Consider the following 17949-nt stretch of genomic DNA (forward strand, 5'->3'; position numbering starts at 1 on the left):
TATTCTGTATTTAAAAGAAATCAGTTAAAGTTAACTACAGTGATTAACATAAATAGTTCCTAAACCAAATAAAAAATTTCTGGGTGAAAAGTACACCAGAGGGGCAAAATATGCGAGTAAACACGGTAAATTTTCCATCTGAAATCTTTATAGGAATATTAAACATCTCTATCTGTTCAAAGTTTAGTTTTATCAGTCACAGCAAAGCGCTCGGGTGTTGTCTTTCAAAGAGAATGACTTCCTAAGAAAAACTGACTCACATTCATGTTGCACGAGGTTCGGAAATGCCCAAGTAGAATCTCGCTGCGAATAAGTTCAACGAGATTCTCATCACATTCGAAGTATTATAGTGTTCAACAATCGACTACTCAGCGAATGGAATATCATCTATTAAAGGTATTGCTTAATATAACCTTTGTATGAGGTTGTAACCATATGTTATTTAAAGAAAATTAACTAATCTCTCGCATTCTTTTTAATAAAAAATCTAAGATTATAAACCAGCTTATTTATTTCCGTAAAAGCACAAAATTTGTTATCGCGGTTTCTACTTGTTAAACTGAAATTTAATCATTTGATTTCATTCACTATGAAAGTTTTATTATTTTTTAAAATATAATTTATTCCTTCTAATTCGCTTTATGGAAACTGAACGATCACTGATATTAGAGATTTCTGGAACCTATTTTATAAAATATTCTGTTTCCCAGTAAGTATTCTCTATTCTTAAATACTTTTTCCAGTAGTTTCAGCATTCTTTCAAACACATCAAGGGCCGATCAAATGTATTCACTGAACACTGGTACTTTCGTGCAGGGTTCCATTCCCGCTTTATGGAAAGAACTGGTGGGACTTGACTGGGCTTTTGTGATAGTCTTCTCTCGTAAAGAAAAATGTACAGTAGTATTTTTCGATCGAAAGTCTGCCGTAGAGCATCCTTTCCAATATTTTTGGAAAAATCACCCTAATAAATTACTTACTATAAGCCTGGCAATTAACGAAGTTTTAAGCAAAGAAGCTTTTGGTTGGGAACTTTTTCAGATAACTAAGGGCCATAGTTTCTAAATACTGTTCTAACCTGATACTAATAAAATATCCTATTCGCAACACTATATGCATATGCTTCTTTGTTTAATCAGGAAACGATTAAAGTTAAAAACGACATAATTACTGAAGATGAAACAGACTTAATGGATGACATCTTTAAACGCTGTATTCTACGTATCTTGGTTGAAGAACTTTTCTTTAACTGTCTTTTTTGCAATCCATTAAATGTCTTAAAATTGGAACTCAGATTAAATTTTAAAGATGTCCAACTTCTACTTTATGATTATGGTTATATGAAGATCCACAGCAAAATAATTCATACAGGTCTACAGTACAATTATCTTTAATTACACGCTGCAAAAACTCAAGTACTTCATAATAAGGATTTATGTTTCCTCATTCCCCTTCTTCAAAAAGCTAGCATGTTTATACAACTGAAAGAATAAGCGTTATCAGTATATGCACCAAACGTAACACATATATTTCTGAGTGCAACTAATGGTTTATTGATCACTCTGTTCAATTGGTGTCCTACATATCGTCTCACCGCAGATGTGATGCACAGTATACATGCGATCACAACATTTTAAGATGGAGGTTTTTTTTATCGCTATGCGTTATTAAATGATAAAGGTCTGATTTAATTAAATAGCAGTGTATGATGTTACTTTTCCTTAAAATGAGGAACAAAACATTTATGGTTTTTGATTGCTTTCAGCTTAAGTAAAACTTTATTTTTAATATCTTAAATTTACACTTCTCACTTATATTATCAGCCATTCGTATGAAGGGATAAATATATCTTATTTTTTAAAAAAATCAGTTTTTTATTCCTTCCTTTCTGGATTCATATTTTTTTTTCTTTACCTGTCGTAGTGCTGTGAGTATTATCCACATTTAGAATCCAGATACAGTACTGCCTGACTTATTAGAAAACAATAGCTAGTTGATGTTCTCTGTTAATTTTAAAACGTCTCGTGTTTATTATGTTAAAATTTCAACCGAAAAGTGTAAGTGCTACCTTTGCTTATTTTAAAATGCGGATTCGTTAGCTTAATAACTTCCTATTAAAGTAACAAATGTTATTGAATCTTGCGAAATGCTTACTAATTATAATGCAATCCGATATCCTGTTTCAAACACTTCATAAAAGAAAGGGGAAATTTTTGAAAACAGAATGTTTTCTGTCCCGCTTTCATTCATGAACATGTCATTTTTAATAATGCGTTTTCTATGAGTGTAAAGCTATCACAATTGAATTTATGACTCACCACAACAATGATCTTTCTTTTCTTTTGTTCTCAAGGCAGCTGCCAGAGTTACGGACATTCATGCCTTGGAGGTAAGTAAGAAAAAACTTGCAATATATTTTCCATTTCCGGTTTTTTAAGTATTAATGAAAATAATGAAGAAGAATTGTCTTTCACCAAGGGCTAAGTCATAGACTCTTTTTATTTGTTGTTTTTTACGTTAAATGTTAATAAACAGAAGACGTAATCTACTAAGTTTCAGACTCAACTAAGACCCAAGAAGCGAGAGGCATTCAGACTTTTCAAAAAGCTTAGTTTAGAATCCACTTCCCTTAACTGGGACGTATAAGTAAAGCTGATCATTCAGTTAAAGTAGATAATATATGACATATCTCAAGAGACAAAGAGACCACTTCCATAAAATAAGAATATGTACAATGTCATTGATAAGCTTAAATTAAATAAATGTAGCTGTAAATGTCGGTTTTTGCAGCTAGCATTATTTCTTTTCCAATTCATTGTAAAAATTAAACGCATTCTTAGGAAGGTTATAAATTCGAATTTAGAAAATATTATTTATCACCATAAGACTTTTTTCTTCCTTTGTGAAGAAAATGTATGTCTGTTTTTTCGATTAGAAAGCCTACTGTAAAGAATCTCTTCCAATACCTTTAGATAGATCGCCTTGATAAATTATATGAGATAAAGTTAGAAATAAATGAAATTTTAAGAAAAGAAGCTTTTTATTGAAACTATTGCAAATAACTAAGGTTCATAATTTACAAATACTATGCTAACCTGATGCTAATAAAATATCTGTTTCTCAACACTATGTGATATATATATGCTCTCTTGTTTAATCAGGAAACGAATAAAATTAGGACATAATTACGGAAGATGAATTAACGGAAAACGGTTCTCAACGCTGTATACTAAACATCTTGGCTGAAGTATACTAAGTTTACTAAGCAGCTTTGTTTATTCAGTAAAAGCAGTGCTGCTGACACGACAATCGAGAATGAAAGCCTGATAAGAAAAGAATATTATATTGTGATTAATTTTACATTCTAACAGGCAAAGTATAAAGGAGTTGAGAAAAAGGCTTTTGAATCTTCAATTAAAGTCTTATACAGTCTCTTGAATATCCTTAATCGGGTGCACATGTTCTGTAAATTGTGCAATGCTGTTTTTTATATTTTATCGAGCAATCTTGTATGCTTCAGAGAATTATTCAAGAACAACGACTGTGTGAATGAACATTTAAAATGTAGTAAAAGTAGTGGCTTCCTCAGTTACTAAAACAGAAGCGATATTGGCCCAGAAAGGCAAAGTGCTATGACCGTCTGTTGAGTATGTATATTATGAAACAGTTTTTAAGAAGCGGCTGAAATACTGAACTGAAAATGAAATGCAGTAAAAATATTTGATCTCATCTGGGTGAGAAGGCAATTCTATCAGACAAAAAACAAAAGCAAACATCGGTTGACCAAAGCGGAATTAAATCCTTTGAGCACTGGTGGTAATATCTGCTAGATTTCAGTTTTATGTTAATTAGATACAGTAGAGTGTGTGCTTTTATATTTTTAACTTAGAAGTGTAAGTTAAAAAAAATGTCTTCCAAGAAGGCCACCATAAGACAAACAGCCTTCATGTTCTTTTAGTGCTTTATTACCCAACACTCTTTTGACAGGGAATATAACAAAATAAAAAGCAAAATAAGTTTTCCAAATAAATTCTATAAGATTATCAGGTTCAATGTTTCTCCTTACTTGCTTCGGGAACATTACATGACCTGACTCGGAACAGGGAGCTTACTAAAGCTATGTTCAATAAATGTGGGAAGTAGACAAAACACACAGGAAGGGTATACGAAACCCTTTATTTTTTCTCTCTTTACAATGATTTCCGGACTTCGGAATACAGAGACCAACCACTTGTGGTCTGAACGTAAGAATATAAAAATATTAACTAAATTCTAACTAAACTAACTTTGGATTAATAAACAAGTGTCTACTTGAAGATTGGCCGTATATTAACAGAAAGGCCGTGTGTAGTACAGAGAAGTGTTAACACTACGATACGTTTAAAATTATCAAGAGGATTAAACCTCTGGCCTTGAAGGCAACCAGCAACCGAGTAAAACTGCTAAGGCAAGTGGCCTCCTTCCTCTCCCTCTTGCTTGGCAAAAAGCCACAACTTAAGTACTTGGCGTTCGCAAGACAAATTTGCATAAATAAGTTAAAGCTTTTAATTCTGGCCGGAAGTAGAAAATAAGAAATAGAAAATAAGATGATAGTAAAGATTTAAAATAAAATAAACGTTAGTAAAACTTAAGATCCTTACAAGATCAACAATGACAACAATCTGCAGTTATCAATAAACAAAATAATGATAATAAATAAGAAGAAGAAGGAAAAAAAATCCGCTTCCAAAACAAATACTAAACTTAGAGTGATTAAACTAATATTAATAGTAAATAAAATTTTGGAGAGCAAATTTTTACGAAAGAACAGCTATAAATTTTACTTTCCTTTTAAAGAAATGAACACGTTCCAAAATCCATGTCCTCCTAAATGTAAATAAAAGATTTATAATCTGCACATTCATTTAGTTAATAGTAAAAGAAGATCTCAAACAAATGTCTTTTCCACCGAAAAGTCATATATCTTGCCTTAAGAAAAATAGCCATAGAAATATGGGCACAGAAATACAACCACAGGAACCACAACAGTTGCAAATTATTTAGAATTTTCCAATTGTAATGAGAATACAGAGATAAAGGAACAGACGATGAACAAAATAGTATTACCTTGTTTTCCTGATTAAAGCAAAAAAATATTTTTTATTTAATAATTTTTTATCTATAAACTGATGAAAGACGATCTATAAACTGACGAAAGACGTAAGAAATACGATCTGTCACCAGACCGATTTATGCAGAAGAGGCTGAATTAGACAAGACTTCTGTAGGAGTACCTAACAAAAAATTAAATACAAAATAATAATGGTTTTTTTTCTTCAAAAAAATTACTTTCAAACTTGATACATCAGAGGAAGTTATTAATTTGAAGATTTACTCTAATTTCAAGAGTTTTGAAAATGATGATGTCAGTTGACAACAATGAGAATGTATTGGTATAAGTTATACACTGATTACCAATAAGTATTTGGACACCTGTGATAGAAAAGAAAAACTAACTTTATTCAAAATCAATTGTTGGTAGAGCCTCCACTAGAGCTAATTACAGAGTGGACCCTCCGGGGCATACTTTCCACAAGTCTTTGTATGACAGATAGTGATATTTTCTTCCACTCGGCTTGGAGAAGACATAGAAATCCCTTCACCGATTTTGCACGGGTAGTGCACCTCTGAATTCGGCGATGCAACTCGTCCCAAAGGTTCTCGATAGGATTCAGGTCTAGACTCTAGGCAGGCCAGTCCATTCGATGAACTCCATCGGCATCATACCAAGCCTTGGTTAACTTCGAAACATGACAACTGGCATTGTCGTCCTGAAAATAACAGGTGTCCGACCCGTAAAACTGCCACAACGTAGGAAGCACATTGTCATACAAAATAGTGCAGTAGGTATCGGAGTTGAGCTTACCATGAATGGGGACCAAGGGTCCCAGCCCATACCAGGAGAAACACCCCCAGACCATAATTCCACCTCCGCCGAACTTGACTGTTGGCACAATGCATTCTGGCAGGAGACGTTCTCCAGGTAGACGCCAGACCCAGACCATGCCATCCGAACGGCAAAGGGTGAACCTTGATTCGTCACTCCAAAGAACCCCTGTCCACTGATCTACGGTCCAAGTTCGATGTTCTTTGCACCACATTAACCGAGCAGCGCGGTTGGACTTTGTGATCAAAGGCTTATGGGCGGCAGCACGACCATGAAAACCAAGCAGATGTGCTTCCTTACGGATGGTATTCATTGAAACAATACTCCCGGATGCCTGTTGAAACTTTTCGCGGATGAGGGCCATCGGTTGGGTGCGGTTCTTCCGAATTTCTCTGGACAGCACTCGTCGGTCTGCCGACTCGGGGCAAATTCCGACAATCACCGCTCACCTTCCACTTCTTATTCACATAGGCCATTGTCGATTTTGGGTACTTCAGATCGCTAGATATGTCCCTTAAGTATCGGCCCCATTTGTGATACTCGATAATTATACCTTTCTCGAAATCAGAGAGCTCCGAACTGCGAGGCATCTTGCATGCGACTAAAGCCGATGCTGTTTCCTACACGATATATACCGGCGGAGTCCGTGACGTACCTTAGGACCGGAGATATCTTCATTTGCATAGGTGTCCAAATACTTATTGGTAGTCAGTGCAGAAGTAAAGCCTACATTACCGATCGAGCGGATAAGACAGCTGAACACTAGTAATTCTATCTGATTTAAAATGCTGGCGAATAGGCTGGCTGCGTGAGAGTTTGTATGATTTTTATTTCATATCTAAAGTGAATATGAGCCATTTTAACTTATAAGGTCTTTCGCGAAATCCTTCTTTCAATCTATCGCAGATGTAAAAGAATTTAAGTATGTAATTTTAATGATTATACATTAACACTGACTATTTTCTAATGAAATTTAGTTAAGTTCAATATAGATGAGACTACATATTGTTTTCGTCATATCTTTTCTTCTTGCAAAAATTATGAATAAGGCTGAATAGTCCATTTCTCATGGCAGTAGTTTCTCATATATTGCTGCTCTCTTATTCTCTCAGGCTTTCTACCTATTCGGTTAATTCTTTGTTGACAAATACTATTAAATATTATTTCGTTATAGGTTATTGAGAGACAAACATATAGCAACGGCTAATTTGTTCGACACGTCCTTTGTAATTATAAAATTTGTAGTTTTAGAAAAATAGGGCAAGATTTGCTTATATATTTCCAATACAAAACTTAAGTACTCAGAGAAAACACTTTTCGTGGTGTTTTGAAAATTTTATTTTAAAAGGAAATTTTTAATTCTTCCTGAACTGTTGCAATATGTATTACTAACATGCTACAATGTTCAGCGAACACATTGCTAGTATGCTCTTAGAGACAAGCATTCAAAAATGAACTAATGAATTAATTAAAATTATCTTTAGAAGAATTTTAGAACTTTTAATATGCTGTTAGAAATAAGTACTTAAAAATAAACTACTAAACTTATGGTTTCAGGCTTTTAATGAAACTTTTAATGAGATGAGACCTGTAGTTAAATGAAACCGAAGTCACTAAAGTTGTATTCTTATAACATGTCGCGCTCTCTGCTTTTCTAAAAAAAATCTAGTAGTATTAATTAGACATTGAAGCTCATAAAATTTCGCTGAACTGAAAGATACTGACAGAAATTTCAACTGAATTCCTTAACATGAAAGGTTTCACAAAACTTGAGTTGTAGAAACAAATATTTTTTTTTAATTTCCTTAATTTCCATGCTAAGAACTTTCATAAATTTTAAATTTTAATACTGCTGTCATTTTCTTACAGGTTTCGTTGTTTAATTCATATTGCTTCATTTTTAACCAATGAGTGGGCTATTGTACAAATAAGTGCATAGAGTCTCACACTCTTTGATGGCATAAATTCATTAGCTCTAGAAAGACTAAAGAAGAATAATCCTCTTGTCTTAAACTGTAGACAGACAGAATCAGAAGAAGGGTGTAAACAGCCCTTTTATTTGAACAGAAAGAAGTAACAATGACCCAACTTGAGTTTACACAGGCCAACACTTCTGGCTTAACTTAAACAAATAATGCTGAGCTAAAATTAAATGTAATTAAACCAGCCTAACAGCTCACAGGCCAGCTTAAACGCACAGGAAGGCTCTGACTCGTAGAAGCGCAAACAAGATTAATGGCTAGAAGCACTCAGCGCCACAGAACCAAATCACTAGTAAGTCAAAGTAACAACGTGGCCTTCAAGCAGGCATAACTTGCTGTAAATTCAACTCGCGAAACCTTCGCTTAAATTGCACTTCTTTCTCCCTGAATCTGAATAAACGCTCGCTATCTCATTTATATTCTGGAATGAAAAGCGTGGATGAAAAGGAGAGCTACAGAAAAGTTCCTCTAACTCAAAATTAATTATTAGTCGAAGATAAATAGATAAATCCTCCATTAATACAAATATTAAGTATCCTAATAAATAAATTAGCCAACTTCCCCTTGCAAAATCTTAAGAATTCAAATGGTATAGAGGAAGTTAAAAACTTTGTTTCCTAAACAGAAATCAGGCAAAACTTTTGAATATCTTAAAAACAGTAAAATAAGTAATAAATAACATGAAAGAAACACAAAAACAAGAAATTCTGAAAAAGGAAAGTATAATTAATAGTATTTTGTCTCATATTTTCAAGAGAAAACAGTCAGCAGTTCAGTATACAAAGCACAGCGAGAAAGTCTGTGTGTTTGTTCGCTAATAACTCAGTCACTACTAAAGCTATCGTCACCAAACTTTCTACAATTCTTTTCTGGGTCATGGAAAAGGTCGACGTCCACATTTTTCAAAAAAGAAATAGTTAAAATCAGAGGTATTAATTAAAAACTCTTAAAACGCTAAGTTTCGCCCTCATTTCTCCGAATGGCAACAGTTCTGATATTAGCAACAATGGCAACAGTGATATATCAGCAACACTGGCTGCGTGCTATTGCTGCTGGTATGCCCATTATGTCTGATGCGATTTCATCAAAAAACATAAAATAAAAAAATCTCATTCGAATTTTGATAAAATCGCTTCAAGGTGCACTGGTTCTGGTCTAGATGCACCCCTATGTATCAAATTTCGTAGTCAAGGGTCAATTAGCTTACGCGCAGCACGAACAAAAAACACACATACAAACAGATTCTTCCTTTTATTATATGTAGAGATTTAGTAGACAGTCTTTATGAAATGATGAAATCTGAGGGTGATACTGTTACGAATTTGGCATTTAAATAATTAACGTTAGTTGAATTGTAAATTAAATTGTTTTATTCTCCGTGCAATGTAGCGCGTGACGAATATTGAAGGAAAGCTAAGCCGGAAAATTAAAAATACAAGAGCACGTGCATTTAACATTTAAATAAATAAATATCTCTTTTTTATTTCGAGAAAGTACTAGAAAATTCTCGCGCGCGATTTTAAAATTTTATGAAAGGAGGAAAACTTCTCAGTTCGAGGAGTTACTTAGTTTGTTGTTTAGAAAACTGCTCTTGTTGACTGTAGCGAATTCGCGGATTAGCTTTCTTTAGCTGTTTTGAATTAAGTTCTCTTGAAAGTTTGAGTAGTTAGAAGATAACTACTGTGATATATTGTGATACTGCACGATTATCTGAGGGAATTTAAGCATTTTGTGATAATAATAATTTTTTTTGTTCATTTTTCATCGGACTTGTGCATTCATTTCGTAACGAACCCGTACGCACGCAACAATACCTATGAGCATTGAAAAGAAGAATTTATGTTTAAAATGTCTTCTAATCCCTGATGAGGGCCATACTAGGTCCACTCCTCAAGCAAGGCATAATGCTAATACTTAACTGGCATCCTGGTACTTAACTGGAGGTTGGAGAGGGTCATCTATCACCTTAGATAAGTGAATATTGCTAAGGACGTAAAGCTCTCTAAGCGTCTATTCTTTATTTTAGTTTCTGTTAACTACTTTTTTCCTGCTCTACTGTGAAAATTAGAGTAAAACTTTTGTAGACAAAAGTGCGAGGGGATTTTTTAATATACTGTATAAGTACTTTTCAACAGTACATTTAGTTATAAAAATACAATAAGGCTTAAAGTTAGTTTCATTGTGGAAGACTACTAGTCAAAAATGCAGTAAACCTCTTACGATAATCTTCTCCTGTAAAACCACCTCTGACCGTTACCAATACTTCTGAAACATAAATGAATTCAATCATAGGGAGCCCTCCTTAGGGAACTACCTCCACAGAAGATCGAAATAATCTAAAATACTGATAGTCATCTTAGGAAGAGTTTACTGTATTTATAATATCTATAATCATATCTTTCTTATCAAATAATTTTTATAATTTTCAGAAAAAGGGTTGCATGTCAAACAGTGAAATAAAGTACACGTTTATTTTCATCTGTCTGTTCAAGTCTCACTTCAAATGTCTTAATTAATGAAAGTGCTCTTTCCTGATTACATTTAAAACAAGTTTATAGAATTCTATTTGATTTAAAAGTTGCTGCTATTCTATTCAAGACTGTTAAAAAAGCTTAGTTTAATGAGTCTTCAATTTTAGAAAATCATAAAGTTTTCCATAGCGAAATTATGAAGTCATCGGTCGTTTGAAAAAATATGTTTTCTATGAAAATGAATGGAGTAACTGGAAAATTTTAAATTCTAGGTAACTGATTCACTGAGCAAGATGAAATGATGACGCTAGATGCCAAAGCTTATTCAAGTACCACACTGATTCTTCAGTAAACAAGTGGATAGTAGTATAAAATGTTCATTTTCAACAGTAAATTTTATAGTAGTATTCAAGATACGGCTCGTACACACTAGCTGATTTACTAGCAAAACAAGATGATGTGATTTCTACATAATCAAGTGAATATGTCTCCGGCATATTCACTTGATTATGTAGAAAAAAGAGATAGAGGGCGTTGCGCCGCCCGTATGTTTAGCTAATTAAGAGTCTTCACCAGAGAGAGTTAAGAATTTGATGAGAGTGGTTGAGAGTGGTATAAACCAGATATCTTGTAATCTGATGAATATTTGTACATAGTCTTCTCTTCATTAAATAGCTTTAGTTAAAGGAAAATGTCTTTACTTGATAATATAACATATCAAGATCCACCGATGCCGAGTATGGAATATTAAGTAAGTTATTACATACAACAAGTTTCTGGTAGCATCAGGCCAGAAAGTGAGTCATTTCATTTTATCTGCATGCAATTTATCTTTGAAAATGAGTTTTGAAGAAACTGTAGAGAGAAATAGAAAAATTAGAGGTTCGGTTCGTACCAGCGTAACAAAATTAATAAGGAAATTGGAAGAGGAATTGCAAAGCGAGAATCCGAATCTAGAAGTGTTGTAGAAATCGCTTTCAGTGTTAATCGAGAGAGAAACTAGCTTGTTAAAATATGATGAAGTTATTAATGCTCAAAGCACTGTTCAGGAATTAGAGACAGAAGTAGAACATTGTTTAGAATACAGCGAATCAATCATTAGATGTAAATCGAAAGTCAATAGATATATTCAAAATGTGGGTAAAATCGGAACAACTTGACAAGTTTCGGAAATCAAAACTAATTATAATACTAAATTACCGCGCACTACTTTAGAAGCTTTCAGCGGAGATTTATGCAGATTTACTGAATTTTGGGCTCAGTATAAAGCTGCCATTCACGAAAACAATACGCTTCAAGATGTTGAGAAATTTAACTATTTAAGATCTTTACTCACCGGTTCAGTGCAAAGGCTATAAGCGGATTGCCATTAATAGGAGAAAACTATAAAAAGGCCATCGAAATCTTAACTGACAGATTTGGAAAAAACGAAATATTAGTTAGCGCGCATATGAACGTTCTCCTAGCTTTGGAGCCAGTACGTCATTCAAGTGATGTATACAGTTTAAGAAAACTGTTTGATGAAATAACGGTTCAAACAAGAAGTTTAGAGACATTAGATATTAATTTTAATTCTTATGGCAATCTATTGCTTCCTATTTTATGTAAGTGTATACCGCAAGATTTAGGGTTACAGTTTAGTAGGGAGCAAAAGGTCGGCACAGAGTCAACAGAGTCAGATTTATTGTTGTTTCTAAAGAGAGAAGTAGAAGCGTGCGAAAAGTCATTAACTCTGGGTTTTAATCAACAAATACTTTCGAAATAAAACGAAAGAAATACTGACAACTATCGTAAGAATGTTGCTCTAATTAAAAAGAAAATGGTATTAGCGGCGATGCTTAATACATCAGTCGAAAATTATATGTGCGACTTTTGTCTTAAATCTCATCTCTCAAAAGACTGCGACTTAAGTATTTCAGAGAAACACAAAGCGTTATACGATCAATTTAAGTGCAAGCGCTGTTTAAAAAAAGATCACAAAAACCGTTTTGTATGGCGAAATGGGTTAAATGTAATATTTGCAAATCTGTGTCGCATTTAGAGAGCCTGTGTGATGCAAATGTGCAAGAAAATAAATCCATAAAAAATACTGCGAGGGCAGCAAAACAGACAAATGTTAATTCACTTTTCCTTGAAACACTGAGCAAGCAAATTCCTAATGATATGATTTATTATCAAACATTGAGAGGCCAACTACTCGGAAATAATTCTGCATTTAACACTAAGCTTTTATGCGACTCAGCGTCCGAAAGATATTATATTTGTCAGTCTATTTCCAGAAAGCAAGTTTACCAACTATTGGTAGAGAAAGATTAAGAATTCATACATTTGCATCTTCGAATCCGCCAATACGAGAATTTAAAAGGAAAAGACTTTCTTTAAAAAATAAGCCGAATTCACTCTAATCATCGAAGCACTGGAAGTAAAAACCATATGTTCCAATGCATTACCCAGGCCATCTGCAGAAATTATACGCAAGTTACGCGGACAAGGATTTGACTTATCTGACAGCTGCGATAGTGAAGTGGTAGAGGTACAGATTTTAATTGGGAATGATTATTTGAACCGCATTTTAACGGGGAAAACACATCGTTTAACAGACTAGTTAGTATTGCACGAAAGCATATTCGGTTGGACGTTGAGTGGTAGAGTGGGGGGGAAAGAGTAAGAAGCTAAGTTCAGGATCAGACTCAACCGGTTTGCTTATACACATCGATTCGGAAGAAGAATTAAAAATATCGGAACAGATTCGTCAGCTTTGGGAAATTGTCTAGGAATTTCTGAGTGCGCGTCGGAGAGGAGTGCTGGCGATGAGCGAAAACAATTTGAAGAGAATTTGAAATATGTAGACGGGAGGTATGAGGCTCAGTTGTTGTGAAATAGGAGTCCAGAGCATTTGGAAAATAATTTTGGGTTAGCGAAAAGGCAGTTCGAAAGGGTGCGGCAAGAGTTAAAAAGTAACAGCTTTGTGAGGGAACCGTTTATGGAAATAATTAAATTTCAGACACAAAACAACATTATTCAAGAGTGTAAGGATACAAGAGAGGGGTACTTTATGCCATTCCGAGCAGTGGTCCGTAAAGATAAAAAAAGCACTCAAGTTTGAATGATATTTAATTGCAGCAGTTGCGAAAGAGGAAAGCTATCGTTAAACGATTTGTTAGTAAAAGGCCCAAACCTATATCCGAATATTTTGGATATCATTCTTGCTTTTCGAAACTTTTAAATTGGATTCTGCGGTGACATAGAAAAGGCGTTTTTGATGATTGGGATAGCAAGGAAAGATAGGCAATATTTAAAATTTTTCTGGTATCCTGATAATGACAAGGACTTTAAAATTATGCAAATGAACAGAGTATTATTTGGATGTAATTGTTCACCGTTTTTATTGAGCGCAACGATCAAACATCATTTAAAGAAATACACGGAAACAAACAATAACTGTGTCGAGATGTTAAATAACTCACTGCATGCAGACGATTTGCGTTATGGAGGGGAAAGTGTAGAATCAGCTTTCAGTCTTTCATCAGAGACACTTATCTATTTTGAGAGACGCGAGTTTCAATTTGAGAAAGCTAAACACTAATTCTAAAGAGCTGTATGACTTGTGACTTCAGAAAGGGTTGTGTGAAGAAAGTAGGTCTGAGAGAGATAGTAAGTTGAAAGTGTTAGGCTTGGTGTGGAACTTAGAAGAGGATGGTATGATAGTAAAAGTTACATCATTGTTGAGTAGTTTGGAATCATTGAGAAATAGTAAAAGACCGGTGTTAAGCACAGCAGTTAAGGTGTTTGACCCAGTCGGATTTATTTCTTCATTTGTGGTGCGAGTTAAGAGACTGATGCAAGAAATAACGGAGAGAGGTTTGGAGTGGGATTCAGAGTTGCTAAAGGAGTTACGGTGCAAATGGATAAAGTGGGGCGCTGAAATTGAAGAATTAAACAACGCGTTGAAAATAGAGAGGTACTACTTTCCAGAAGTTCTAAGTAAAGGTCATTCTGTTGAAATTCATATTTTCAGTGATGCGTCAGTAGTGGCATATGGAGCGGTGTCATATTTTAGATATAAGAATGAGAGAGGAGAGGTATGTACGTCGTTTATAATGTCGAAGAGTAGGATAGGTCCGTTAAAAAGTTGTCCCTCCCTAGGTTGGAATTGATGGGGGCTGTAGTTGCAGCTAGGTTAGGGAAATATTTATTGAAAATGTTTCAGGATTTGATAAATAGGTTAGTTCTGTGGACGGATTCAGAAATTTGCTTGTGGTGGATAAAGTGGTCAGAGCGTGAGTGGAAGCAGTTCGTGTCGAATAGAGTTGCAGAAATACAAGACTGTACTTCGCCTGATAAGTGGAAATATTGTCCAGGGTCGGAAAACCCAGCAGATAAATTAACTGAAATTAACTTGGTGAAACAGCAAATGCATTGGTGAAGTATAATAATTGGTGGCATGGTCTATCATGGTTGAAAGATTCTGAAGATCTATGGCCTGAGCAGAAGTTTAAAGTAGAAACTGATACTCAAAACAGTCTGGAAAAATTGTTGAAAGTTACAGCTTGGGTAAAGCGGTTTGTCGCCAAGCTAAGAAAACGTACCTGTGAAGAAGGTCCTCTTACTGTATTGGAGATCCAAGAAGCTGAGGAGTACTGGATAAAACAAGTCCAGAGAGAGAATTATTTTTCGGATATTCAACAACTAGAGAGGAATAAACTAATAACACCAGATTCGAAGCTTTACAGTTTAGCACCATATTTGGACAGTAAATGTATTCTGTGTGTCAGAGGTCGTTTGGAACAAGCAGAATTAATAGATGACGAAAAACATCCCATTATTCTGACGAAAACGAAATTCACCGAACTAGTGATATTTAGTGAACACATAAAAGTATTCTATTCAGGAGTCATGGCAACATTGTCCAAAGTCGGGAATAAATTTTGGATACCTAAAGGAAGACAAGTAGTAAAGAAAGTTATTAACGCTTGCCTGGTGTGTAAAAAGTTCGCAGTGAAGCCCGCTAAACAATTAACGGGTCAGTTATCAAGAGATCGTGTAGTCCAAAGTAATCCTTTCACAGTTGTAGGCATAGACTTAACGGGAGCGGTTACTATTAGAGAAAAAGCAGATATCCACAAAAATGTGTACATAGCCTTATTTACATGCGCCGTCACTCGCGCTGTACACATTGAGGTGGTTTCAGATATGTCAGCAAAAAGTTTCATTTTTTCATTACGATGTTTTTCAGCAAGAAGAGGGAGCTGCAAAGTGATTTATTCAGATAATGCCAAGAATTTCCGCAGCACATGTGAAATACTTAAGGGATTTCAAAGAATCAGAGCAGAGCCAAGTGTAAGAGATTTCTTGACATCCAAATAGTCTGGAACCAAATTCATACCTGAGCGTTCCCCCATAGTGGGGAGGGTTCTGGGAGCGTCTGATGAGAAGCATCAAGGAACCTCTGATGAAAATCTTAGGGAGAGCATTATTGATTTTCGAAGAGCTCTCTACAATATTAACTGAACTCGAGTGTGTGTTAAATAATAGACCTTTAACATACGAGAGCAACGAGTTGGGTGAACCTCACCGGCTCACACCTTCACAGTTTTTATTGCCAGGGCGTAATACATTTAACTTTCCCGAGCATTTCTTGGAAATTTTTAACAAGGTGTCAGACAAAGAGACTTTAACTAGGAGGAAGCTTTACCAATCTAGGCTCTTAAAATTAACATGGATCAAGTGGAAAGAGCAATATTTACTCCATCTCAGAAATGCGCATAACTTTGCTAATCCTAAAACTGAGCGGAACCTTAAGAGTGGAGACGTTGTGTTGGTAGAAGGACCAAAACACTCCAAACTACTTTGGGACATGGGTGTAATTGAAAACGTGATTATAGGAAGAGATAGACATGTTCGAGCGTGCCTCGTTCGAACGCCCAAAGGACAATTCAGAAGATCGATCCAAATGTTATATCCTTTCGGGATTTAATTTAGAATTTTTGATGTTATTGAGTTTTTATTATTATATTATTAATTATTATGTTCATTTGTGGCTTTGATATATACTAGTATAGATTATTCTTTGAAATTATTCATTTATACATGTCATACTATTTAGTATTAATCCATTATTAATTAATGTTAATATTGTTATCTAGGTAAGTTTGTGTACTCTTATTAAAGAGTACAGGTGGGGAGTGATGTAGAAAAAAGAGATAGAGGGCGCTGCGCCGCCCGCATGTTTAGCTAATTAAGAGTTTTCACCCGAGAGAGTTGAGAGTTTGATGAGAGTGGTTGAGAGTGGTATAAACTTAGATATCCTGTAATCTGTATATAATATTTGTACATAGTCTTCTCTTCATTAAATAGCTTTAGTTAAAGGAAAGTGTCTTTACTTGATAATACAACATATCAAGATCCACCGATGCCGAGTATGGAATATTAAGTAAGTTGTTACATACAATAATTACAAGGAACATGAAGCAGAGTTATCCAAGCTAATATATACTACGACCTCATACTCCCATCTCCATAAACTAACCTATATAGCTCTTGTAGGGAAGATGGCGAAATGTGAATGTAGAGGATATCTATTGTTGCTATAGCTATTGTTGCTTTTTCTCCTAATTGAATGAGAAAAATCAGTAAGATGATTCGCCGCTGGTTCATCCAGTACCAAAGCAGGTCGCACAATCAAATCTTCACTTTTCAATGACTTTCCGCTGCCAAATCAAAACATAAGATAACATTTTAAATCATTGAGTTTCGAACAAAATTTGTGACATCTGTGGCTGCATGTTAGTTTCTATGACTAGGCTTTTGCATAACAATTCAGAATTTGCAATTGTATATTGAAATCCTTGATCATAAGTAATTTAATAGATAAGCTCACATAAATTTTGGGATTTCAATAATTTTATAAAATTATATTCTAGTGATTGATATCATGCACATACCTTGTTGAATATTTAAATAATTTCAAATATATCTTCTTTCAGGGCACGGGAAAAGAAACAATGAGCAACTTTCTGCACTACAATTGCTTCTCCAGCAAGCCCTGAAGGGGAGGGACCAATATCCTCTTTATGACTACAGATTGCCAGAACGAGATACTTACGACATATTAAGAAGTTTCACCGACTTGAAAGTGCTGGAGGACAAAACAGTAAACAAAAATGAATAAATTAATAATACATTGTGTAAAACATAAAATACGGAGTTTCTGAGGCAATGAATAAAAATACTTTTTATGAAAATAAAGAGGCAATAAATTGAAAATAAAATTTCCTGCTCTGCATCCGTTGCTTTTCACTTTCATTTGCTGAATAGGTTTGATCAAAAATTCTTACAGTCATTCATATTGTACTTACTGATTGATATTGATTGTGACTATTGAATACTGATATTTTTTATCAGTATTCATACTGTAAGTAATGAGAAAGCAGTAAAATTTACCACATAGTGAATGAATAAAACCGTAGGATACTTTTCGAATAAAGGTAACTTCCCTGCTTTCTTCTGAAGCAAACAAACCCCACCTCTTTTCTGCCCCTTAATTTTAAAACTGCATGCTTCACTGAGA

The 17949-nt window shown here is 34.5% G+C and overlaps 1 protein-coding gene across 2 annotated transcripts in view; it reads left to right on the forward strand.

Moving 5' to 3' along the window:
- Positions 1-17666, forward strand: part of CCHa2 (neuropeptide CCHamide-2) — a 32998-nt gene extending 15332 nt beyond the window's left edge. The window contains exons 2-3 of one of the 2 annotated variants that reach the window (XM_035361481.2): positions 2354-2389; positions 17366-17666. In XM_035361481.2, the coding sequence (XP_035217372.1) occupies positions 2354-2389; positions 17366-17550 (221 nt within the window). In that variant the 3' untranslated portion in view covers positions 17551-17666. The remainder of the gene's footprint in view (positions 1-2353; positions 2390-17365) is intronic. The other variant, XM_035361483.2, reaches the window with a different exon arrangement.
- Positions 17667-17949: the final 283 nt, after the last annotated feature.

Source organism: Stegodyphus dumicola, chromosome X2, assembly GCF_044657685.1.
Source record: "Stegodyphus dumicola isolate Sdum_Otavi_A_Nest chromosome X2, ASM4465768v1".
Classification (NCBI taxonomy): Eukaryota; Metazoa; Arthropoda; class Arachnida; order Araneae; family Eresidae; genus Stegodyphus; species Stegodyphus dumicola.